Source organism: Rattus norvegicus, chromosome 9 (genome assembly GCF_036323735.1).
Source record: "Rattus norvegicus strain BN/NHsdMcwi chromosome 9, GRCr8, whole genome shotgun sequence".
NCBI lineage: Eukaryota > Metazoa > Chordata > Mammalia > Rodentia > Muridae > Rattus > Rattus norvegicus.
The window spans coordinates 121,573,336-121,599,878 of record NC_086027.1 but is presented as its reverse complement, the minus strand read 5'-3'; the positions used below and the strand labels follow the sequence as shown (position 1 = coordinate 121,599,878).

The 26,543-nt window shown below is 40.9% G+C and overlaps 1 protein-coding gene across 2 annotated transcripts; it reads right to left on the bottom strand.

Moving 5' to 3' along the window:
• Positions 1-6,569: 6,569 nt before the first annotated feature.
• Zfp950l17 (zinc finger protein 950 like 17) lies at positions 6,570-21,431 on the bottom strand. 2 transcript variants are annotated; one of them, XM_039084938.2, is made up of 4 exons: positions 21,130-21,431; positions 10,161-10,287; positions 9,909-9,969; positions 6,570-8,632 (listed from the first exon to the last, which is right to left on the bottom strand). In XM_039084938.2, exons 1-4 carry the CDS (start codon positions 21,130-21,132, stop codon positions 7,075-7,077), a joined length of 1,749 nt encoding a protein of 582 aa, XP_038940866.1. In that variant the 5' UTR covers positions 21,133-21,431; the 3' UTR covers positions 6,570-7,074. The 2 variants fall into 2 exon arrangements, with proteins under 2 accessions (XP_038940866.1, XP_038940868.1); XM_039084940.2 differs by lacking the exon at positions 6,570-8,632 and having other exon boundaries at positions 9,764-9,969; positions 21,130-21,424.
• Between the last annotated feature and the right edge of the window lie 5,112 nt (positions 21,432-26,543).

Genomic DNA, 26,543 nt, shown 5'->3' with positions numbered 1-26,543 from the left:
ATGAATGTTTCTGGGAAGTATGACTTCAAGACTAGAAATACTTTCTTAAGTAAATAGTTTGCTCAAATGTCCACACGTCTATTCCTTTGTCCCTACCTTTTAGAATGCAGAGTTGACATTTACTCAAGATTCTAGAGAAATTAAAGCCCCCATACTGCTGTGCTGGACTTGTGATAGATGCTTCTCTAGCCTATTCTTTTTCTCTTATTCTTTCAACCACAACCTTTAATCGCATCTTCTGAGAAAAGACTTATGCATTTCATTCTTCTGATATCACAAAGGCCCAGGCAGGAAGAAGGAACGGCCATGGTGGCTGCTTAGTGGAGAACAGGCATGTTATTGACAGGAGTTGTGGGACTTGGTTATTTCTGTTGCTTCTGAGGACCATATTTCAAAGAAAACTCTTCCTCATGACTGAAGGAGATTTTCACACATAAGACATAGGCCAGCAGCCGGTGTATCAGTGACGTGTCATGGCGTCACTCTGCACATAGGCATAGGGGAGTTACAGGTTGTGGATGTGGAGAAGGGACTGTTGGTAGGTAGTGGTCATGAGAATCACAGTCTCTTGTTTCCATCAGGATCTCTATTTCTATTTTTCTTCCACAGCACTGAACGACTCATCCGCACTGTCATTTCCTTTGTTGAAGTTCATGTTTTTTCTTGTTGAACTAGTCTAATAGGGTGCAGCATTCCTAGAGACTTCAATTTTCTAACATCACCTGGTGTCCAGGACACCATATGTAGGACACAACTGGAAGACAGTGCTGAGGGTGCCCCCTGGTGACTTCTACTGAACCAATCTCATATAATGAGTTGATAAAAGTCTGAGAAAGGTACTTTACTGTGTACAGTGAATTTCCTTTAAATAAATGTTCATGTGTGATGCTTATTTTATTAGAAAAATTTATAATAGTTTTCATAAATAATTAGTTGTATATTCTATATAAATACATTTAAAAAATAAAAGATTTAAAGTAAAAATTAAATTTAAAAAGTTTTCATGATTTTTAGTTTTGAAAGAAAAATTCTTTCTAGGTGAGTGAATCTTTGAAGCACACTTCAGTACCCTATTCCCAATGTGATCAGAACTCTACTGGAGGACAGGATGTGAAAAATTGCTCAACTACATGCATTTTACATGAGTGTCCTCCTACACAATAGGGAATATTCTGATCTGTAGTTTAGGTGCTAATTAAAGCATCTAGTTAACACACCCTCTTCTTCAAATAGGCCATGGAGCCCTTTGCCATCTCAAATAAATTTCACCTACCTCCTTAAGGAGAGGAGACAAAAATTCTTCTCCCTTTTTTGGCAAGGGTTTTGTACTTTTATTCTTAATACAATTTCCCAGTATCACTATATCCATAATTTAGTTAATGTACTTAAATTTAATTTTCAGATAATTAACAAATTTATAGATCAAGATGACAAGATGGAAGAATATGCATCACACTTCACAGCAGTTTTCAAAAGCAGACTCTGTTAACTGTGAATGTGTGCATCTGAAAGCTGCTCTCCTAATTTGCTGATACAAAATTAATTGCTGAGCATACTCCAGAGAAATGATCTTTTTCAAAAAAAGATTTATTTCATGTATCTAAGTACACAATAGCTATCTTCAGACACACCAAAAGAGGGCATCAGATCTCACTACACATGGTTGTGAGCCACCATGTGGTTGCTGGGATTTCAACTCAGAACCTCTGGAAGAGCAATCAGTGCTCTTAACCACCAAGCCAACTGTCCAGCCCTGAGAAATGACAGTTTTTAATGTAATGTTTGCTAGTGCAAATTTCATGAAATGACAGTATAATGTGCTTCCTGTGAGTTAGATGGTCAAGAAGCAATACTGAGCAGTCACAACAACACACTCGACTTAATCTAGGCTCAATGCATGTAAAATTGTGTAGAAACAGCATAGAACCCAGACACATCTTCCTTACACTGTAAATCAGCTTAGATGTTTTACAATACTCGATAAAATGTTGATTCTAAGAGAACATATTTGAATTACTAGGGAATGATCTCCGCATGCACATCAAGAACCAGAATTCATTACCTGTTCATCATACAACATTACCAAAGAGAAGCGGCACGAGATTTCAGAGACCAATCACAGTTCATGCTTCACATGATGTAAAAGAACACAGGAGGGAAAGCTTTAAGGGAAACCTGTAGGACTTTTCTTTCCCTGCCAATGACTAACATAGCCAAAGGCACTTGTGTATTCTTCCTATGAACCTTTCAAATTCTGAATACCTTGGAATTAAACATTTTGAAATCTAATAGTCACATAAAAGGGATCTCTCTGGAACTGCTTCAAAGTGTCAGCAGCAGATCCCATGTTCTGATGCTCTGTTGAATGGCAAGGAGGTGGACATGGAGGTTGGTCTGGAAAGACTGCCATGTGAATCATAAAGATACTCATCTCTACCCTGTCCAATACGTGTCTGTGTGTAAATAAATACTAGTGTTTAAATAAAATAAACACTGTGAGAAGACAGAAGGAAGCACCTTGGAACCCTCTTTTACAGCTTTTCCTCTCTGGCCAAGAATCATTGAATCTGTTAGACTATCTCCTGGTGTCCTTGTCTGGCTTGAGAGGGCCTTTATGGTGCTTTAAGCTCTAGTCCCTCTTGGTCATTTTGGTGCTTCTTATTGTCTCAAGTGAAATAGACTGCTTTAGAACTAATGCCTAGGCTTATTCTATATCCCTACAGTAATGTGCTTCCAGGAGCTAACAGAAGTGGAGGCAGGGCTGTATTCTCTGAGTATATTCCTCAATATTGTCATCACCTTACCAGATTTCCCAAAGATTAGACAGTTAATTTGTAGCTCAGGGTTCCACATACATGGATTTCTGCTTGAAAAACTTAGGCACAACACACACACGTATAACTTAGCCTTCAAGAGGTAGATGTAAGAGGATTTTCAATTCAAGACTACCCTGAGCTACATATGAGATTCTATCTTAATACATCACTGTCCTCATGGGGAATAAAGACATGGAAAGGAAAGGATGTAGAAGGATATAAATGAGGACAAATGAAAGGAGAGAGGAGAAGGAGGAAAAGACTATTTAAAAGATGTGATTTCTGTACCAAACACACAGAGATCTATCTGCTTGTCACAATTACGTAATAATTCAAAATATTTTTATAGAAGCAACATTGTATTGAATATTGTAAAATATCTAAATTGATTTATGGTGTAAGCAGGGGGTGTCTGGGTCTTATGCTATTACTACACAATTTTACATAGGAGACCTGGCCCTTCCTAGATGTAATATTGATGAGGTGACCTGGAATACAAATCCCAAGTATATAGAGAACTGACTGCATGCTGACTGTAAGGACACCTTATGGAAATTGTCGCAGCGATAATCAGAATCTAAGGGGAGAGTCATTAATACAGACGAGTCTGGCCCATGTGTGGTTAGACAGGGTCAGTGTGAGGGAGATGGCACGGAGTCAAACAGTGATCACCAAGAGCCTTCCCGTCTTGTCTCTTCAGTAGCCTGCTCTATGACAAGAGTTGTCCAGAGAGAAAAAGGAGGCAGAAAACAGAATAATAACCTTCATTGCTCTCTGCTTTTTAACTTCTCTCTGAAGATATCTGTTGGGAGGCCACCTACAGGAAGTACATTAACGACCATCTACCATAAACCTGACTGATCTCCCCCCCTTCTGTGCACAGCAAGTGCCCATTACTCACAGGCACAATAGTACTTTTCAAAGGAAGACACAGGGGGCAAGGTGGGATCCACTTCTCAGTTTGTCATGGGCCAGCCTATTTGTGGTTTGACGAAGCAAGATTTCTTCTTTTCAAAGCAATAAAACATTTTTTGCTGTGTGCTAAGAAGCAGAACTTTTGCTCAGTGTCTTCATTAACTTGAGTTTAGATACAACCATGAATACAATCCCAATGATGGCACAGTGGCTGTATAAGGACAAGTAGAGAAACCTCATTATCACATCTGCCCTGTCTCACTAGCAATGCCCTCATCATGTTATGATGTAGCAAGAAGGCCCTAATCAGACACTGTTGCTGTGTTCTTTAAACCCCCAGTCTCCACAGTCAAGAGCCCAACAAATCTATTTTCTTTAAAAAAAAATTGACCAGGCTGTGGCCAGAAAATGAACTAAGATAGTAGTATCTTTTGTTTTGTTTTCTTGTCAACTTGAGTATAGAAACTTTAAGGGATGTAAATAGAGATTTAAAGAATTTATTTAGGGCCAGTGAGATGTCTCAGTGGGTTGATGATCTGAGTTTTATCCCCAGAATAGATATGGAGGAAGGGGAGAACTAACATCTGACCTTGGTACACATTTTAATGTTACTTTATTTTCAAGATACAGGTATCTAAAGGCACTGAGACAGTTAGGAATTTCACCAAAGTAGATTAACATTGCTGTTATCGAGGTGCAGCTATACAGGGCCCAACCTCCTTATCACTTTATGGTGATGGAGGACTTATTATTCTTGTAAAATATACATAATATGAATGCTATCATTTTTATCGAAGTTGATAGTTGAGTGGCATGAAGTACATCCACTGTATTGTGGGATTATGATTCCCATGCATCACAATTCTTTTACCATTTCAAACTGAAATTCTATATTCAATAAATACCAGCTCTTCACTTCTCCCTCTCATAGCCCTTGGCAACCACCATGCTGCTTTCCATTGCTTCCATTTGTTGTCTCTAGGCTCCTTCTACAAATAACACCATATAGTATTTGTCTCTTGGGAACTGCATTATTTCTTTTTGTGTAAATTCCTTGGAGCATCTATGTTCTGGCATGTGCCACAGCTTTTAGTCTGAATTATGTTCCATTTGTATACAGTGTGTTCATATATGTTTGCATGCATATCTTGAACAATTGTTGACCTCAGGTAATATCTACCTTGTTTTTGAAGCTGGGTCTCTCACTTGAGATCAATAATTTAGGCTAAGCTGTCTTGACAATGAATCCCAGGGCACCAGCTCACCAGAGCTGGGTTTACTGGCAGAACATCACATGCCTGACTGGTGTTTTGCAGTTTTGTCATGTGCGTTTGTGTGACTGTGTGTGTTCCTAAAACCAGTATGGATCTAAAGCTTTCAAAAATGTCTTAACACTTATTATACAGAATAATGGGATTATAGGGTTTTAATGCATTAAGTAATGGACTTTGATACTATTCCCCCCTAATTTCTCTTGGGATTGAATTGAATCTGTAGATTGATTGTGGAAGTATGGCCATCCCATGAGTATGCAAGGTCTTTCCATCTTCTAGAGTCCTCCTTAATTTTACTTACTATCTACAGAATTTTCATTACAGAGGTCTTTCACTTCCTTGGTCAGGTTTAATTCAAGAAATTTTTTGGGGGGAGGATATTTGACATGATTGATGTTGGCTTTGTCAAAAGCCTTACATGTCTATCGATTTATATTTCTATTCTATCAAAAACAAGAGATTTGTGAAATTTATAAAATTTATTGACATATTGAGCCAGTACTACATCTCTGGAATAAACCAGTTTGATCATAGTAATTTTGTGATTATTGAAGAGTTTGCAGGCATTTTAAAAGAAATTTTGCATGTATTTATGTTGGAGATTGGTCTGTGTTTATCTGGTTTTAGTACTAGGCCAATACTAACTTCATAAAGAGTTTGGTAATGTAACCTTCCTTTGCTATTTAATAGCATACTTTGAGAAGCATTTGTGTATTTCATTGAAGGACTGGTAATTTTTTTATTTGGAAAATATTTGATCACTACTTCACTTGTACTGCTTTCTACAAAGCTGCTCCATTTTTTTTTAGATCTTCACGATTTACTTTTGGTAGGTTATATACATCCAGAAATCTATATACTTTATTTTAGAGTTTTCCACTTTATTGAAATAAGTGATTTCTAAAATAAGACCTAATGATTTTTCTGAATTTCATTAATGTATGTAGTAACAACTCTCCTTACCCCCCAATCTATTTACGTTGAAGCTGTTCAACTTGATTATTTTTGTATTTGAGGATTTTATGAATACTATATATCATTTTCATCCCTCTCTGTCCCACAATCAACATCGTCCCATTTCCTTCCCCAAATTCACTTTTTCCTAACCCCCTAACCCTAAACACCCCCAACCTAACCCTACCCACCCACTCCCTAACTCTAACCCACACCGCCCCCCCAACCCTTTAACCCTAACCCCTAACTTTCTAGCACTAACTGCACACCCAACCACCCTATTCATAATCCCTACCCTTCTAACTCAGCTGGTTTCCAATAGAATCCTGGCATTTACTTTGACCATGTTTTTGAATTGTTAGGTATTTATGCAGATTTCAGAACACAAACACTTTACCACATTGAGCCCATTTATAAGGCTTTTCTCAAGAATGTTATTTTCTGCATTCACAGGGTTTCAGGAATACTTTTGTTATAAGGAGATATAGAAATGTGCAAAGGCTTCACCATATTCAGTACATTCATAGTTTCTCCCTAGTGTGGTATCTTTTATGCTGTTTGTGTTAATTTGGGTTTTAATGCTGTGAAAAGATACCATGACCAAGGCAACTCTTAGGAAGGACATTTAATTGTGGGGAGGAGAGGTATACAGATTCAGAGGTTCAGTCTATTATCAAGGTGGAAGGAATGTCAGTGTCCAAGCAGACATGGTGCTGGAGGAGAGAGTTCTACATCTTGATCAGAAGGCAGCCAGAAGACTCTTCTGCCCTGGGCAGAGTTTAAGCATGGGGTCTGAAAGCCCATGCCCCCTCCACAGTGACATACATCCTCAAAGGCCACATCTACTCCAAAAAGGCCATACCTCCTAACACTGCCACTTGCCAAGGGCCAAGTATATTTTAACCACCATAACTTTGAAGATCACAGTAAAGGCTTTACTACATTGGTTACATTCATAGGGTTACTCTTTAGTATGTATGTGTTCTTTTATGTAGTTGGAGGTGGCTTGATTGTGAAAATGCTTTACCATACTGACTACATTCGTAAGGTTTCTTTCCGGTATGAATTCTTTCATGTTGTCAAAGTTGATCATGAGAGGCAAAGAATTTACTAAATTACTTACATTCATAAGGTTTCACTGTAGTATGTGTTGCTTTATGTTTTCGGAGACTAGCATTACATACAAAGGCTTTACCACATTCATTACATTTGTAAGGTTTCTCTCCAGTATGAATTCTTTTATGTACTTGGAGATAACTATGAGATGTAAAGGCTTTACCACATTGATCACATTCATAGAGCTTCTCTCCAGTATGTATTCTTTTATGTACTTGGAGATAACTTTGATATGCAAAGGCTTTACCACATTGATCACATACATAGGGCTTCTCTCCAGTATGTATTCTTTTATGTACTTGGAGATAACTTTGATATGCAAAGGCTTTACCACATTGATCACATTCATAGAGCTTCTCTCCAGTATGTATTCTTTTATGTACTTGGAGATAACTATGAGATGTAAAGGCTTTACCACATTGATCACATTCGTAAGTTTTCTCTCCAGTGTGTGTTATTCCATGCCTTTTGAGATGAGTGGTTCGTGCAAAGGCTTTACCACACTGATTGCATTTGTAGGGTTTCTCTCCGGTATGAATTCTTTCATGTCTTTTAAGAGCATTGTGAAGTACAAAGGCTTTACCACATTGATTACATTCATAGGGCTTCTCTCCAGTATGTCCTCTTTTATGTACTTGGAGATGACTACAACGTATAAAGGCTTTACCACATTGATCACATTCATAGGGTTTCTCTCCAGTATGTATTCTTTTATGTACTTGGAGAGAACTACAACTTATAAAGGCTTTACCACATAGTTCACATTCGTAAGATTTCTCTCCAGTATGTGTTATTCCATGCCTTTGGAGATGACTGGGTCGTGCAAAGGCTTTACCACATTGATTGCATTTGTAGGGTTTCTCTCCAGTATGAATTCTTTCATGTGTTTTAAGAGTACTGTGAAGTACAAAGGCTTTACCACATTGATTACATTCATAGGGCTTCTCTCCAGTATGTCCTCTTTTATGTACTTGGAGATGACTACAACGTATAAAGGCTTTACCACATTGTTCACATTCGTAAGGTTTCTCTCCAGTATGTGTTATTCCATGCCTTTGGAGATGACTGGGTCGTGCAAAGGCTTTACCACATTGATTGCATTTGTAGGGTTTCTCTCCAGTATGAATTCTTTCATGTGTTTTAAGAGTACTGTGAAGTCCAAAGGCTTTACCACATTGATTACATTCATAGGGCTTCTCTCCAGTATGTATTCTTTTATGTACTTGGAGATAACTATGATATGCAAAGGCTTTACCACACCGATCACATACATAAGGCTTCTCTCCAGTATGTATTCTTTTATGTACTTGGAGATGACTACAACGTATAAAGCCTTTACCACATTGATTACATTTGTAGGGTTTTTCTCCAGTATGAATTCTTTCAAGATTTTGAAGCTGAGAATCGTATGTAAAGGCTTTATCACGTGGCTTACATTCATAGAGTTTCTCTCCAGTATGTGTACTTTTATGTCTTTGGAGATGACTATGTTGTGCAAAGGCTTTACCACACTGAGTATTTTCAGAGGGTTTCTCTCCAGTATGACATCTTTCATGCCTGCAAAGATAGATAGTTGGCACAGGTGAAAGCTTTACCACTAAACTAATGAATCTAATAAATGGAAATTAATTTTATAATTTGGTCTAATTGTAAAGAAGAATCACATCTTAAGGTTGAATCACTTTGTTTACACTCATGGTTTCCCATTCACTATGGGTTGGTAAAAGTGTTATTACATGGCTCACATTTGTACTATCCTTTTTCTCTATGAGATTCCTCATATTTGAAGAGAAATGGAAGAGCTCAGAGCTTTACCACATTGAGTACATTCATATGCTTTCCTTTATTGTGAAATACACTACATTTGCATACCACATCAGCAAAGTGAACTAGGACAAACAGAAAGGAATTTCCACAATCCTAGTATTCATAGGGATTTTCTGCTAGGTGAGTTTATGGATATATTCCCAATGAAGTTGGGAAACCAACTAATTATAAACTTGTATCACACTGAGAAAGTCTGCTCAAATGTGGACTACTACATATATCTTAATTGTTCTGGGGGTGGGGGGCATTGCTTCTTTCAATATCCGTGTGCTCACATGGCTTGTATCCATTGTGACACAGGATATAGCTGTTAAAATAACAAATGAGGGGTTGGGGATTTAGCTCAGTGGTAGAGCGCTTGCCTAGGAAGCGCAAGGCCCTGGGCTCGGTCCCCAGCTCCAAAAAAATGAACCAAAAAAAAAAAAAAAAAACAAATGAAATATTTCCCATTGCATCATTCATACAGTTTGATTTTTTGTTCATCATAGACATATGTTATAAGAATTAAGTTTTCTCTTCAACAACATTCTTGACTCTCATAAACTGTCCCTCTCACTTAAACTTAACAATGTTACTATATTAGTAATCAGCTTTACTATGATATATTTGCCTATTAGAAACATAAACTTATCACCTACTCTCTCTCTCTTTCTCTCTCTCTCTCTCTCTCTCTCTCTCTCTCTCTCTCTCTGTGTGTGTGTGTGTGTGTGTGTGTGTGTGTGTGTGTGTGTGTGTGTGTGTGTTATGAGACTAAAAAGATTGGTAGGTATACAGAGTAGCTGTAATGTGGCTATGATTCAACTGGTAAGGCTAAGGCATTGTTTCCTTGTCTTCTTTCAAGTCAGACACCTGACATTGAGGTACATGGATTTGTGAGAATTTAATAATCAATACACTTAGAGAAGTGCTTTTTTTTTTTTTACACTGTTGCGTTTCTTTAAAAGTTCCAGGACATACTAACATTTCTTCAGAGGCATATTCATACCAACTTGCACATGAAAATTACCTTCCATGTCTTCTGAAACTTTGACAATGTTCTTCAATAGTATGGTCTTCCCAATTGTAACCTAAAATACAGTACCAGAAAATGTATGATATATTATTGGAAATTAGGCAACATTTAAGTTACTATATTCAGTGAACCTGATCTTTTCACCTCATTCTTCTTTATTCTCAATTGAAGATACAGAAAAGCAACAATAACAAAGGAACATTTGTTTCCTTATTTTAAAAACTGAACGAAAATTCACTGTCTTACCTATAGCAGTGAGATTCCTGTAGGTCTCCTGCATCACATCTTTGTAGAGACTCTTCTGTGAAGGATCCAGCAAACCCCATTCTTCTCGAGTGAAGTTTACATGTACATCATCATAGGTCAATGCATCCTGAAATATCCCATACATTAACAACAGAAACCATGATACAGATATCACTGTAAATGTATGTTTCTGATATTTCCCTCACTTATTTCTTGACCCAGATGTTCTAATGTAATTACCAAATCATCTTAGAAGAAAACTGAGTAATAAGGTTTACCTCTGTCATTTCTTTGCTCATTGAGTAGGATATAGCCTTGCAAAAGAAATGCTAATTAATGGAGAGAGAGAGAGAGAGAGAGAGAGAGAGAGAGAGGCGCACAGTACTAAGCACACAGAGAAATTGTATGAACAATTACTAACGGCAAAAAATATCAAGTGAGCTTACAAGCTCATGTCTTTAATCCAAGCACTCAGGAGGCAGAGGCAGGTATATCTGAGGTCTATCCAGGACAGCCAGAGGTACATATTAAGACCCTGTCTCCCCTATGAAAAATTAATCAAACAAACAAGAAAGATAGAAAGGACTCAGAGGTTTTTACTAGAGATCCTACAAAGAATTACATTCACTGCAGTTCTGTATTCTTCTTCCATAATCTTGAGGTGGCCCAGTTTAAACTGTAACAATAATGAGATCTTACTAAAAGGGAATGAATGTTTAAACAGATACAAACAGATAGCTCAAAATATTGGCAATGTAAATGTTGATCCTAAATAAGCAACATAGGACAGGAGCTGGCTCATCAGTGAAGAGCTCTTGCTGGTCTTAAAAATAATTGGCCTCAATTGCCAGTAGTTAGAATGAAGCTTCACAACTATTGATTACTCCAAGTTCAGGAATTCTGAAGACATTTTCTGACTACTATGGGGATTAGGCATACATGATGTGCATATTCATTCATACAGGCAAAATATACATATTCATTAAAATAAATCAACACAAACGCAACAGGTAGGAAAAATGTCATATACCTGCAATCGAATGACTCAGAAAGCTCAGGCAATATAGCCAGGCAGTATGAATGTCATGAATACATGCTATCCTAAGAAACAGAATATGCTCTCTATCAAATTTCAAAATTCATAACGTGGATGAAGATCAACACAGCAGCATTTGCTTGACATGTGCCAAAACGCACAGTCCAACCCATCAGCCAATAATATAAAAACGAACAAACAAAGAATAAGCAGGGCATGTTGGCCCACATTGAATCCTGGGACTCTGGAGCCAGACGCAGGTGGACCATTTACATCTGAGGCTGCATGTTCTAAACAGCTACTTTCAGGACAGCCAGGACTACATAGAGAAACTTTGTCCTCAAAAACAAAAACAAAATTAAAATTATAAAAAACACCAGGCTTGCAAAATACCTTAGCACTGAATAGCAATTGTTTCAACTGCATCTTATGTGATTTAGGGTTAGAGTCTATAATGCTGAAGGCAAGACAACATAAGAAGGAAGCTGACTAATCAGGTACAATCAATACACAATACACACACACACACACACACACACACACACACACACACACACACACCCCACACAGGAAATGGGTTGAGTCTATAGACACCCAAATGTCATCCCCAATAACTAATCATCTAGAAAGCTTCCTCCTACAACAGCTTCTATTGAGAGAACTGAGTTGGCCAGAGCAAGGCTGACTCCTCCAAGACAGGTTGTAAACTGACAGGTTGGGAAGCTAGGCCTAAGTTTCTGTTTCCCAGAACTGGAAAAGTCCAAACAAGTCAATTCTAGGAAAACCATCCCTCAAAGGCAGCTAATCAGGAGCTTCCAATGACCCTAATAGCCTGCAGCAGCCTATACACTCTTCAAATGCCCCAAATCACTTCTGACATTCTTGATTGTCACATCTTGTAAAATCAGAAAGCAAGTTATATCTTTCCAACATACAAAGGCACAGAATACCCCTTCCCATTCCAGAAGAGAGGAATGTGTACATAGTGAGGGAAGATTGGACCAAAGCAAGAAACCCAGCAGGACAAACACCAAATCCTGCAGCTCTGTCTCAGACACAAGGAGCTTCAGATTCAAAAGGCTTAGATGGCCATATCCTTGCAACTTCTCATACATCTCTCGGCTTTGTTACCTCCACTTGCTATAAGCAGCTCTTCATGACAGGTGTCTCATAACTTGGGTATCTCTATATCTTGTAGTCTCAAATGCAACTCAGGCTTCATCCTCAGACTCATCCCATGCACTCTCACAGTGTCCTCCCTCACTGGGGATCTCACTCTGCCAAACACAGATGGCTGGAACAGTACTGAACTGAAACCACGGGGGAAGAAGCCATAACCTTATTTTTCCATATTTCTTATTTCCAGAACTTGGGTGCCACGCTTGGACCAGTAGTAGCAGGTTTTATATGAAGTTCCTTCCTGGGTCTAGGAATGACTTTGCCAACTACCCCTTCCATTAACTGAAGGCTTATCAGGAGGGACTTTTTCCCTTAATTCACTTTCTTAGGCTTCCAATCCTGAGCAAAGTCCTTCTCTTTAATGGTGATAATCTCTTTGAAAATTCATGCCTCTGTCTCAGCATTTGGCTGCCATGTGTAACTTCCCAGGGCTGCTTTTCTCTACAAACCACAGACTTTGCATTTATTTCTGCTCAACTTGTTGTTTTTTTTCTTGTAGTCCAGAATGAGTTACTAGTAATAATCACCTAACAGATTCAATATTTCACCTGAGAAATATAGCTAATTGTTTTTTAATTTTGCCTTGCTCAATTTCTCAGAGCATGGGTGGAATAAGAAAGACTTGGGGTCAAAATACCAAATAAATGACCTCTAGCTAAATTTTTCATGGAGTCTATTTTCCACTGAAATCCTATGACCTCAACTTCTGACTGCATTACTTGCATGACTCCAGTCTTCAGGTGCTACAACAACAGCTGATTAAGCTCTGAATACAGCTTTCTATGCTGTATTGCCATCTCAAGCCCTGATGTTTACCAGGTTCCTCCAAAGGAGAACATTTCTAGTTTCTCTAGTTTCTGTCCAGCAACAAAATAACCTTTTTTTTGTTCTAACTTGCTAGTCTCCTACTTTGATTCAATTCTCTAACCAAAAGCATCTCAGCAAATAAACAGGTTCACTTGTTTGGTCCAGTCACATGACAGCCATCAGTTCTGGAGCTTAGGATAGAAACTCAAGCTTCAAGAAAAGGCAAAAACCATGAACAATTATTGTTTCCTGCTTGGTCACTGTCTCATACTTAGCCAGCTCTCTTACCCAGCCCAGGCCCACTTGCTCAGCGATCCTGCCACACTCAGTGTAGAGCCATCCACATCAATCATCACAACACAATCTCTCACTGATACAGCATCCAGACATTTTGATGAGGGCATGCCCTCAAGTGAGAGCCCCTCAGATGATTGTAGGCTCTAAAATGTTCACAACTGAAGCTAACTAGGACAAAAAGGCAAAAATATATCAGAAAGTTTAAAAAAACCCAAATCAAATGTGTTAACAATATCATTTAAGTAGCAAAAACCAACAAACCACAGACACACACACACACACACACACACACACACACACACACACACACACAAAATCAAAATTAATGATTACGAAAACTGGAAAACACAGATTTGCCAAGAAATGAGGAGAGGCAAGCCTTTAGAAGAGGACACTAAAACTGTTTCCCAAATATCAAAACTTCAAGAAACTCATAACATAGTAAATTTTCAGAAGATAAAGGAGACAGAAAGACAGAGAGAAAGTGTTTTAAACATGAACTACAAGAGTGTAATAACAAATTTATGAAATTACAGGCCAATACTCATCCTGTGTATTCTGTATCTCATCTTTGCCAATAAATAAATAAATAAATGAATAAATAAATAAATAAATAAATAAATAAATAAATGGGATTAGCTATGGCAAAATCCCAGTCAATTGGGCATAGTGGCAGCCTAAGGAATGGGAAAGTATTTTTTTTAAAGAAATCCATATCTTATAGAGGCCTAATATATAAAATACATAATGACTTCAAGAAATTAAACTTTCAAAGTAAAAAATTCAATTAAAAAATGGGGTAAAGCGGCTGGAGAGATGGCTCAGCGGTTAAGAGGACTGACTGCTCTTCCAGAGGTCCTGAGTTCAATTCCCAGCAACCACATGGTGGTTCATAACCATCTGTAATGGGATCGGATGCCCTCTTTTGGCGTGTCTGAAGACAGCTACAGTGTACTCACGCACATTAAATAAATAAATCTTTAAAAAAGGGGGGGGGGTATAAATCTATACAGAGAATTCTCAACAGAGGAATCTCATAAAGCTGAGAAATACTTAAAGAAATCATTATCATCTCAGCCATCAAGGAAATGCAAATCAAAACTACTTTGAGAATCTATCTTGCACATGTCAGAAGGGCTAAGATCAATACAAGTGACAAGTCATGCTGGTAAGGATGTGGAGAATGGGTAACAACTCTCCATGCTTGTAGAGTGCAAACTAATACTGCCACTATGGAAATGAGCATTTCCTCAGAGTCCTGCTGCCTCAGAACCCCTAGAATCCATCTATCTCAAATCACAGCTATAAAACTCTTGGCATCTATCTAAAAGGTGCTCCACCCTACCACAAGACCATTTGCTCACCTATGTTCATAGCATATTTATTCACACTTGCCAGAACGTAGAAACAACCTAAGAGTACCTCAACTGAAGAATGGGTTGAAGGACCCTGGTTCTTACTGAAGCCTAAGAGCTGTCAGGAGGCTTGGCCTGGTGGAAAGTAGGTAGATTATGGGTACCCTAAGGGCTTTTGCCAGCTTTACATCAACTGCCTCTGGTCAAGGCTAGGACAAGTTCCATTTTCCACCCACAGTTCTTGGGAGGAGCAGGGACATTCTTGAAAATCCTGCAAAATGTACTGATAGTAGACTGACCCTCTGCTCCCAGATGAAGAGCTCAAAGGCATGCCATATAAGTTTGAACTGTAAACCTGCTAATGTAACCTGTGCCTCTGAAAGTATAAAAACTGCTTGTCACAGCCACTGGGGTCACTTTCCATTCACTTATTATGAGGGGCTGATTGAAGGTTGACCCCAACACATCCAAAAATAAACTCTTGCCTTTGCATTAAACTCCATTCTCATGCCTCACTTGGGGGATCTCCTGGTAGTTAAGACTCACTTTGAGCCTTACGGGGTAAACAAAAAACGTGGTGCATTTATCACTCAGCTGATTAAAAAGATGACATCATGAATTTACAGGCAAGTAAATGCAACTAAAGAAATCACACCCAGAATGACAAACATGGCATGCATTTACTTACAAGTGGATATTACCTATTAGGTAAATAGTAATCAAACCCAGAGGGGTTAGTTAAAGAGGTGGACTCTAGGGACGAAGCACAGATCTCTTTCTAGAGGAGAAATAGAATAATTTCTGTGAGTAGACCAGAGTTTGATGGGAACAGGAGTAGGGAGGATCAGTTGAGAGGGATGCAGGGGAAAGTACAATGCAGCAAGAAACAGCTGGAATTAGGGGTTATTTTGGAGTTAGTGTAGAAATTCAGTACAATGACAACTTCCTGGATGACCAGGGTGACCATAATGAAAACTCCTGGTAATGGAGGATATGGAGTCTGAAGGGACCATCCTTTGACACTGAAAGAATAAAATATGCAGCCAAGAAGTCAGAAGTTTAAAAATGCTATCTCAGGGTTGGGGATTTAGCTCAGTGGTTAGAGCGCTTGCCTAGGAAGCGCAAGGCCCTGGGTTCGGTTCCCAGCTCCGGAAAAAAAAGAACCAAAAAAAAAAAAAAATGCTATCTCACCCCTAAGAAGCCCTAAATACCTCAAATTCCAGACCCTGCCCTCAACCTGAAAGTAAGTACTTAAGATAAGGCCCTTAGATATACGATTCCCAAACTACCTTGAGAAGCAGGAAGCTTCTCCTAGGAACTAAAGGGAACAAAAAGTTCTGCAATCTTGAGAGACAGGAAGCTTCTAGTGATTTTCTAATGATACCACCCCTGGCCCCTTAGGCTGTGGTTTCTCCCTGTAAATACCCTTTCTCCCACCTCTTGGGGTCGAACTCCTGTGCCCCTGCATGGGATATGAGTCTCGACCCCAGTGCACCTAGCTTGTCATCAACAAACGAGCATTGATGTTATTTTCATATTTAGGCTAACATGAATACAACTGCAAGAAACATGAGCATTCTGGTACTTTTTAAAACTAATTTCAAGTGCATGGAAACTATACTGAGAAGACTGCTGGGATCCATGGCAATTCTGTCATTTTTATGATAACTTAGTGCTGGTATGAGGAACCGGCTTTATGGTTGCAGGTTGTCTCCAAACCCATCAAAGGCAGTGACGTCACCCAGAGGTGACAGGGACCTGTGCATCTGTTGTCATATATTCCCAGTGTCCTCCTAGTCCATCCCCACCCTCACCTGCAAGAGGTTATGTCCCTGCCCAAATAAAAAGCCAACAATTCCTGACCTCCGCCCCTTCTTTCTCTTTTCCTCCTTTGTGCCCCACCCCACCTCCCAGCACCAATGAAAGTCTCTCAAGTGGAACCCTACTGGCCAGGTGTGGTCTGTCTGGGCAAGAGCCATGATTCCAATACAACACTCTGCAGGATGGGGGTTGCTTGGGTGTAGGTATTATGTCCACATGTATCAGAATACATATGTTAAACATGCACAATTTTACATCAACTATAGAAACACAGTCTTAACTAGTTTTAGTAGGTATCTATGGAAAATCGCAACCTACTGCTATCAGAGTTTAGTGCTAAGACACAATCCTGTGTCACATCCAGATTCATTGTCCAATTCTGGACCATGCTTTATTTTCACTATTTTTGTTTTCTCAATTAAGTCATACTTCTAAAGATCTTGTCTACGTGACACTAAGGATGTATTCTGTGTCACTAAAGTCTACACTAAAGTCCTCTTTCTATGGCTTTGAACATTATTTCATATCAGTTTCAGTTTCGCACACATACTATATAGCTTGCTAAATAAATAATTATGTAGAATATCTTTTACCAAGTTATATAACTGTAAACAACACCATTATAGTGATGTTAAAAAAGGAATGTTGGGTATGTTCAATTTGCAGCAAAATTCAAAATTTAAAGAAAACGTCTAATAATATATAACAGGACAGCTGATTTCAAAGCTATTTGCCATGTGAAAAAAACCTCAGAATCATCAACAGGATTATGAAGAAACAGTGCACATTTTGGCACAGTGTAGATTCCATCTGTACTTATCAAAGAGCTACAATGATCAAAAGTTTTAGCACATTTGTGAAAAAATGAGATGTAGAGAAAAAAAGGCAAGAACATAAGCCCCAAATTATAGTCAAGTTTTAATCAAAAGACCTAAGGAAACTCAGACAGGAAAAATATGAACTTGACCAATATTACCTATGATTGCATGTGTATTCAAATGGAAAAAACACAGACGTCCCAACTCCCACAAGAATAACTCGAACTGACCCCTAAACTGCTATATTTCTGACCCTCCAGCCACTACTGACCCCACGCTCTAGAGCTCTCTGTGTGGAGGTGGTAAGAAAGGAGGGTTATGGATCTGCGGCTCCCAATGCCCCCGTGTGATCTCACACAAACCCAGCCCCCCACCAACCCACACACAAACGAAGGTTGAAGAATAACTTAATGTCTGCTTCCACATGATGCCATGTGTATTTTAGTAATGATGTAGAATCTGCCCTACCCACCTACACCCCACCCTGCACACCTGAGAAACCTCTGCATCTCAGAAACTCCTTTTGGACTCTGGAACTGAATTTCCCTGAATCATTCCATTCACTGTGACTGCTGATAGTGGAAAGGTAAAAGGATTTTAACCAAGTATTGCCAAAGGATGATTCTCATAACCTCATCCTTATATTCTGTGCATATTTTGGAGAATTGTTTGTTAAATTGTAGCTTTGCTTTCTATGGCACTGTGGGGCATAAAAATTATGAAAAACAAACTCGAGGTAGCTGTATTAACCAGCAGTCCCCCCAAATCTAACTCTTGGCTTTGCATCTTCACTACCCCCAGCAGAGAGACTGTTTGACTCACGCTGCTGGGTCGAGTACAAGGAACTAGATTCAAGGATCTTTTTCTCCTCCATCCTTGTTTCTCTCCTATCTGGTGTTAGGGGGTGAAACGAGGGTTGGGGGGAGGGAGGCTGAGGAGGGGGATTAAAAGTGGGGAAAAAGAAACCACAAAGTAGCAAAGACCAGCAAAAATCCAGTTAGCTGGGTCTAAAATATTAAAAGAGGATCTAGCCTAAGTAGATTTTATAGTCCATGTATGCTGTCACACTTAGGTTTGTTTTAGGTTCAGGTTCCAGGTTAATTTTTTTTTTCTTTTTTTTTTTTCCGGAGCTGGGGACCAAACCCAGGGCCTTGTGCTTGCTAGGCAAGCGCTCTACCACTGAGCTAAATCCCCAACCCCCAAGTTTTTTTTTTCTTAAGATTTATTTATTTTATTTATATGTTAGTACACCATGGTTCCCTTCAGACACTTTAGAAGAGAGCATCCCATTACAAATGGTTGTGAGCCACCATGTTGTTGCTGAGAATAGGATCTCTGGAAGAGCAGTCAGTGCTCTCAACTGCTGAGCCATCTCCCCAGCCCATTTTTTTTCCAGGTTAAGTTTTGAACAATTTAAATATAAACTGGAGGCTACAAGTCTGGCCACTTAGATAGGCCATTACACAGCAAACATTTCCAGGATGTTTCTTAAGTACACCAGTGCCCTAAAACAGTAGGTTAGTGACAGTGTCCTAAGTGGAAGGTCTCAGATGAAGAAAAACATAGAAAAAGGAGAAGCTAGAAAGTATAAAAGCTGGGGTGGGGGTGGGGGTGTCTTAAGCTAAGACATTAAGAAGAATGTCACCTTGTATATGGTTTACATGAGGGAAATGGAAAGAAACGGGAGACATCTATGAAGTCAGCAGAAAGGTTAAACTACGAAGTTAGCAGAAACATCATATAATGGGACACACTCAGGAAAAGTCTAAGCAAACAGTGCTGCACAAGGAACTCAGTGTATTTCAAAAATATTCCTTACCAAGCCTATAGTGGCCATGGGACCCATAGCCCCACATGGTGGGAACTGTTGTTGAAAAAATGTAAAAATAAAAGAGGGTATTGTTGGTCTTTTATCCCGCTAGGTATCTAGGCGGAAACACATCCCAGCCGCAAACTTTCCTACACTCAAACCCACACATAAAGAACACACAACACAATAATCTTAGACATATTGGTAAGATATAATTGCCGACTTAAACATACAAAGCCCGGTACCATCCATCCCTTTGGAACATTGATAACAACCTGTAAATACACAGAGCAGAATCTTTTTTTTTTAAAGATTTGTTCATTTATTATATATAAGTACACTGTAGTTGTCTTCAGATACACTAGAAGAGGGCATTGGATCTCTCTACAGATGGTTGTGAGCCACCATGTGGTTGCTGGGAATTGAACTCATGACCTCTGGAAGAGCAGTCGGGTGCTCTTAATCACTGAGCCATCTCTCCAGCCCCCACAGAGCAGAATCTTAACATCACCTGCCATGGCTTCTACCCTCTCCTTTCTCCTCTCTCTTCCTTTCTGTCCTAGTCTCCTTCTCTTCTTTCAAACTTCTCTCCCGCCCATCCTTCCTTCTCCTCCAATGACAGGCCTCCTTCTATCCTGTACCTGCCCCTCACCTGTACTTTACAAATTCAATGGGGAGGTGGTTCTGGTGAAGTCACCTGAGTTCTGAGTAGGTGACTAGGCAGCTGTCCTTGGGGCAGTGGAATTAGAATCAAAATACGAAAACTTCAGGGCAAACCACAACAGCAAGAGTTGTTTTCTCAGAATCTTAAGCAACCCCTCCCAAATGCCCTGGCCCCAAGCATATTCCTGGTTTTAGGGGAGCTGTTTGATCTCCATATCCAGGGACCCAGGGAAAGCTCCAAAGGACTAGGCCCTAGATGGGTACTGGCTCTGCCAAGCATGTCCCTGAGTCTCAGAAGGAGCTCAAACACCAGGACCTCAGGAAAAGGAGGGAAAGCGTAGCTTGATCAGGGCAGCACTCAATACAACAGTGTTTTTTGTTGTTTTACCATTTCTAATGGTTGTCACCAGATGTCATCTTGACCATGTGGCAAACTATGCTTTTCTCAAGAAGAAAACTAAACCTTTATGGCACACCAGGCCTTACTGTTGATTGTGATCCTGTAATGCCCCACTGATCAGCTTGTTAGAGGCCTGCTCTTTGATATGGAGAGGGGCTTAGTGGCTGGTTGCAAATCAGGGTCTGGTGCCATATTTCTGGACAATCCTGGTGAACAAACTTGTGTATCCTAGCATCCTAATCTCTAACAGGCCTGGTTAGCTTACTACTTACACGTGGGGTGTTTTGCAGGCAGTCCTCTCTCAGCTAAATTCTACTTGGTGTGCCTTGCTATCTCCTAACCTTTAGCAAATCCCTTACATCATCAATTCTACTCTTACATTACAGCTTGATACTGGATTGCTACCCAGCACATGAGATGCCTTCCACAACCTCCACAAAATAACTCCAAATGGACCTTACATCTTAATGTTAAATGCTAAGAACAGAACTTGTAGAAACCAGGCTTCTGAGTTTGGGATAACGCCAAGGATCTTTCCATACACAAGCCAAATGCTCTGCACAGTTGCAGCCCCTACAGGGAAGTTATTCAGAAACTGTAGCTGGGTCCAGTGAGTGGCTAAGACCTCACAGGTAGCTGCTGATTCCCACTCAGCCCCAGGAAAGACCCACCACACCAGCTCCCACTGCTCAGTTCCTCCCCCTTCCCCCCCACCCCCGCCAACGCCCACCGGCCGGGCCCCCAGGCCCCCTGCCCCTTTGTGGGCAGTGACCCTGTGCTCACCATGTCGCAACTTTGGAGCTTGCCTGAGCATGCCTCACAGAATCCAAAGGCAGGACAAAGAGCAAAACAGCCAGGACCATTTAAAACTGCTTAGCTACTAAGGGAATCCTGCAACAAGGCACCCGGAAAAGCCCGCCTTCTCTTCTGATTGGCAGGTCCAGTGAACTCTGATTGGCCAGTAGTCTTGAGTGACTTTAGCACCTCGGTAAGAGTTAGAGTGAGCTGAAGATACAGTCAGCATACACAGTTCTCAGCCCAAGCTTCAATTCCAGAGCCAGATCTTTTCCGGATCTACAGGGATTTGCATTTCAGTAGCCTGTCCTCCAATAGCTACTCATCTGTCTCCCCGCCCAGCCCCAGGAAGGACCCACATGGCCACCTACCACTGCTCAGCCGCTTGCTCCTCCCTTTTGTGGGCGGTGACCCTGTGCTCACCCGGTCCTCACTTCAACCTGCACTCAGCTCACAACACTCAGTAGGCTCTTTCCCTTCCTCCTCCTGGAATAAAGGTATACAGCGTGCATAACCCCTGGTACTCAACTTGCACTAGGGTTATTAATCTTTCCCACAAGTGGAAGGGTGCCCAAGATATTAACAATTAAAGAGAGATTTGAGGAAACAAGAGTTTTGCTTTGTGGCTGTTGGGATTCAGACCCGACAATCAGCTGACCTTCATATATTTAACACAGGGAAGCGGTCTGGGCCTCCAGGTTCTCCCAGCACTCCTCAGTCCCCACCTGTATCAGGGCCTGTCTGGCATACTTCACCTTGTACCTTGAACTTTCCAGCGCAGGGGCCGAGTTTCCCTTCCCCAGAAGCTCTTCCTATATCATCCAGAAATTTTGTACTCTTTGTCTTTCTGTTTCTCTGCCTCTCTCTCCCTCCCCCTCTCCTTTCCTTCTCTCTCTTCCCTCCATCTTCCCTCTGACCCCCGCTCCCTGCCTACTGCATTTTTCTCTCCCTGCTTGCCTTGCTTGCTCTTTCTCTCTTTCTCCCCACCCCTGCTCTTTATCCTCACTCACCATATCGACTTTTCTGACCTCTCTGGGACTAGTGAACTCTATCCTTGGGATCAGTGAGCCCACTAGAGAATTGCCCCCAATAAACACTGTCATTTGGCTTGGGTGGAATCCTTCGTGCTGGGCTTAGGTAAACTGCAGCTACTTTTCACTGGTAGGTACTGGAACCCTGGGAGACAAACCTTGTGGAACACTAGTGTTAGCCAGCACATCCTCTTCAGTGGGAAGGTGAACACACATTCACACACAGAACTGTTTTAGTAAAGGTTCTCTAGATGAACAGACCTGATAGGATGAATCTCTGCATGTTGAAAGCAGATTTATTAGAATTTTCACATCGTTAGTCCAACAATGGCTAACGTGGCATGTATAGGGGTAGGGAAACCTATATGTGAACATAGGCAGACTCCTTCAGTAAAATCCCAGGGCTTATTTTTCTTGAAGGAAATCATTCCTTTGGAAATGACTCCTATCCTCTCCTTGCCTGCCACAGGGGGGTAATCTTTCTCATTTCTTCTGTCTTGTCTTACATGATGGCTATTCCTTGTATTCAAACTGACTACATGTGGAATTAACTAAAACTGAAAGAGTTTGGGTACTGTGGGGGATTACTCTTAATTATACCTTTTGAAATGTGAAAACCCTTCTTTAATCTAGATTTTTTGAGTTGTTAAGATCCACCTTTACTCTAGGTCACAGCTTCTGGTGGCAGCCTACATATATAAAGAACACTGAAGATGGTAGCTCATTCTCTGTGTCTACTTACCTTACCTCTGGCTAACAAGTTCTTTCTTGCCTTTTCTTCTCTCTTTCTCTCTTTTCTTTTTCTGGCATTAAAAAGCCTACTTCTTTGAAACTCTGGTATATACTGAAGACAAACAGACATCCAGCCACATGGACTGAACCACACTGGATTCTTCAACTTTCCATTGGTAGACAGCCACTGTTAGTGAGACATTCTAATAAATCCGCTTTCAACATGCATACAGAGATTCATTCTATCAGTTCTGTTCATTAATAGAATGTTTAGTTGTTGTTGTAAAAATACAAAAATAAAAAAGGTATTGGTGTCTCTTACCCTGCTGGGTTCGGCAACTCAGTGCCCCAAGATATGCGCTAGATATCTTGGTGGAAACACATACCAGCCGCATGCTTTCCTACACTCAAACCCTCACAATAAAAGAAGATACAACACAATAATCTTTGACCCAATTGGTAAGATATAATTGCCCTCTTAAACATACAAAGCCCGGTACCATCCATCCCTTAAGAACATTGATAACAACCTGTAAATACACAGAGCAGAATCTTAACATCACTTGCCATGGCTTCTCCCCTCTCGCCTTCTCTCTCCTCCTTTCTCTCCTCCTCTCCTCCTTTTACTTCAAACTTCTCTCCAACCCATCCTTCCTTCTCCTCCGGGCCTCCTTCTATCCTGTACCTGACCCTCACCTGTACTTTACAGATTCAATGGAGAGGTGGTTCTGGTGAAGTCACCTGAGTTCTGAGTCCTTGACTAGGCAGCTGTCCTTGGGGCAGTGGAATTAGCATCAAAATACAGTAACTTCAGGGCAAACCATAACATTTAGTAATATAGCCGTGTGTGCATGCGTGGTTTTTGTTTTGTTTTTCCACCGTTCTACTGAGGAAGATGTCCCAGCTAACAACTGTTATCCACGGTGTTTGTCCTCTGTTTCCTGCTTTTCTCCCAGGCTTGCCTCAGACCTACCAGGTGAGAAGTAGCTGCAGTGTACCTGAACGCAGATGAAGTCACAAGGCTAAGCGAAATTGCAATGCTAGAGTAGATAGGTTGGGTAAAACTAATCCTCCACAATGGGAAGGCCCAGAATATATGGCCTTCACGAATCCTATAAGACGCAAACTGGTGAGAGGGGCACCACACATTTGAAAAGTGTTGTTCTTGCCCTTTTCTGTGTGCCAGACCTTAGGGTTGGAGATGTTGCTCAATTAGATGAATTAAATTAAATGCTGCCATGGGCCAGGTGGCAGCATTGAATGGCAAGAGACAAGGGGAACGTAGTTATTATACTAGTCAGAGTAGACAAAACAACGTTTATAATGACAAAGCCGGTAATGATCAGCACAGGACAGGTGAAATTTATAATGGCATGACTCGTTCAGACCTTTGGTAGTGCCTAATCAGTCATGGTGTCCAGGCAGGAAATACATAAGAAGCCTACTGCATATCTGTTTGATCTCTATAAGCAGACAAATTCTCAAACAAATGAAAGAGAGGCTACATTGGGTCCTGGCAAAAGGCAATCTTGGCCAGTAAATCAATTTCCAGAGTAGGCTTGCAGACCCAGAACCCCTTGAATGAAAGGGTGGCCAGGTTCCCCAGAGGAAGGATCTTGATAAGGCACCTAAAAATTTTGCTATTAGCCTCTTTCCAGTTCTTCCCCAGAGAGACCTGCAGCCTTTAACAAGGATAACTGTACACTGGGGAAAGGAAATAATCAGGCTTTCCAGGGTCTATCGGATACTGGTTCTGATCCCAGCAATCCCAAGAAATGCTGTGGCCCTCCAGTTACAGTAGGGGCTTATGGAAGACAGGGGTTTAATGGAGTTTTGACTGATGCCTGACTCACAGTAGGTCCAGTAGGTGCCTGAACACATCCTGTGGTCATATCCCCAGTTCCAGAATGTATAATTGGGATAGATACACTTAGAAATTGGCATTCACAGTCACAGACCATATGAAGGTCAAGAAGAAAGACAAAAATGTGGATGCTTCAGTCCTTCTTAAAAAGGGGAACAAAATACTCACAGGAGGAAACACAGATATAAAGAGTGGAGCAGGGACTGACAGAGACTGCCCCACCTGGGGATCCATTCGATATGAAGACGTCAAACCCAGTCACTATTGTTGTTGCCAAGAAGTGCTTGCTGACAAGAGCCTGATATGGATGTCTCTGAGAGGCTCTGCTAAAGCCCTACTGATACATATGAGGATGCCTGCAGCTAACCATTGGACTGAGCATGGTGACCCCAATGGAGGAGTGAGAGAAAAGACTGAAGGTGCTGAAGGGGTTTGTAACCCCATAGGAAGGACAACAATATCGACAAACCAGACCTCAGAGTTCTCAGGCACTAAACAACCAACCAGAGTACACAAAGACGGACCCATGGTTCCAGCCACACATACGTAGCAGAGGACTGCATTGTCTGGCATCAATAGGAGGAGAAGCACATTTAGTGGGTCTATTTAGATTCTGGACACAGCACATTCCTCACTTGGGTGTGTTACTCAGGCACATTTACCAAGTGACTAGGAAAGCCACTGGCCTTTTGTGGGGCCTGGAACAGAAGACTCTTCAACAGGTCCAGGCTGCTGTGCAGGCTGCCCTACTACTTGGACCATATGATCCAGCAAACTCTATGGTACTCCAGGTTTTTGTGGTAGATAGAGTTGCCGTTTGGAACCTCTGGCTGGCCTCTGTAGATGGATCACAGAAGATACCTTTGGTATTTTGGAGCAAAGCTATACCATCATCCGCAGACAACTGTTTTCCCTTTGAAAAACAGCTCTGGGCCTATTAGGCCTTAGTAGAAACTGAATATTTGGCAATGGGACACCAAGTTACCATGTGACCTGAACTGCCCATCATGAGCTGGGTGTTATCACAAGGACAGCTTGGAAGTTACCAGGAATTCTGGGGTTGTTGGCTCCTGCACAGCTCCAATGTGAGGTCTGGCTAATGGTGGGACTGGCAGTCAGCCAGCTACCACTAACTCTATCAAGCTGTCAGTTCTCATGGCTGTCAGAGTGTCCGCATTGGCTATGTCTCAGTTTCCTACCACTAACATATTTGAGCTGAGACATTGAGCTGAGACATTAAATATTGGAAACACATACAAACAAGGACTGGTCTATCTACCCTACCTCAACCCATTTCCTGTTTGTTCAGAAACACTGAAGTTTCCAGAGTGGAGTCTGTGAGTCTATTCTGGTTCGATGCTACACACCTACAATAACAGCAATCAAGAGGCTGAGGCAGGAGGACTGCAAGCTTGAGGCTAGGCTGAGGTACATAGTGATACTCTGTCTCAAAAATTAAAATACAGGAAAAGGTAAGAGGCCCACCTGCCCTGAGAAATTTCCTAAGCCCTCAGTTGGGATCCCAGGAAAAACTAACTAAGAAGGTCCCCCAAATCAAATGGGTAGTGTCTTAGTTGGAGTTTCTCCTGTTGTGAAGAGACACCATGGCCATAGCAACTCTTATAAAAGAATACATTTAGTTAGGGCTGGCTTACAGTTCACAGGTTTAGTCCATTATCATCATGGTGGGAAGCACGGTGGCATGCAGGCAGGCATGGTGCCTGAGAGGTACCTGAGATTTCTACATCTGGATTTGCAGACATCAAGAAGAGAAA

What these genes read in the sequence shown, in the direction of transcription:
- Zfp950l17 (XM_039084938.2), bottom strand. An exon ending in CAGGAATCTCACTGCTATAG is followed by an intron (nt 9,970 to 10,160) that starts GTAAGACAGTGA and finishes ACTGTATTTTAG; the next exon opens with GTTACAATTGGGAAGACCAT. An exon ending in AGTTTCAGAAGACATGGAAG is followed by an intron (nt 8,633 to 9,908) that starts GTAATTTTCATG and finishes CTATCTTTGCAG; the next exon opens with GCATGAAAGATGTCATACTG.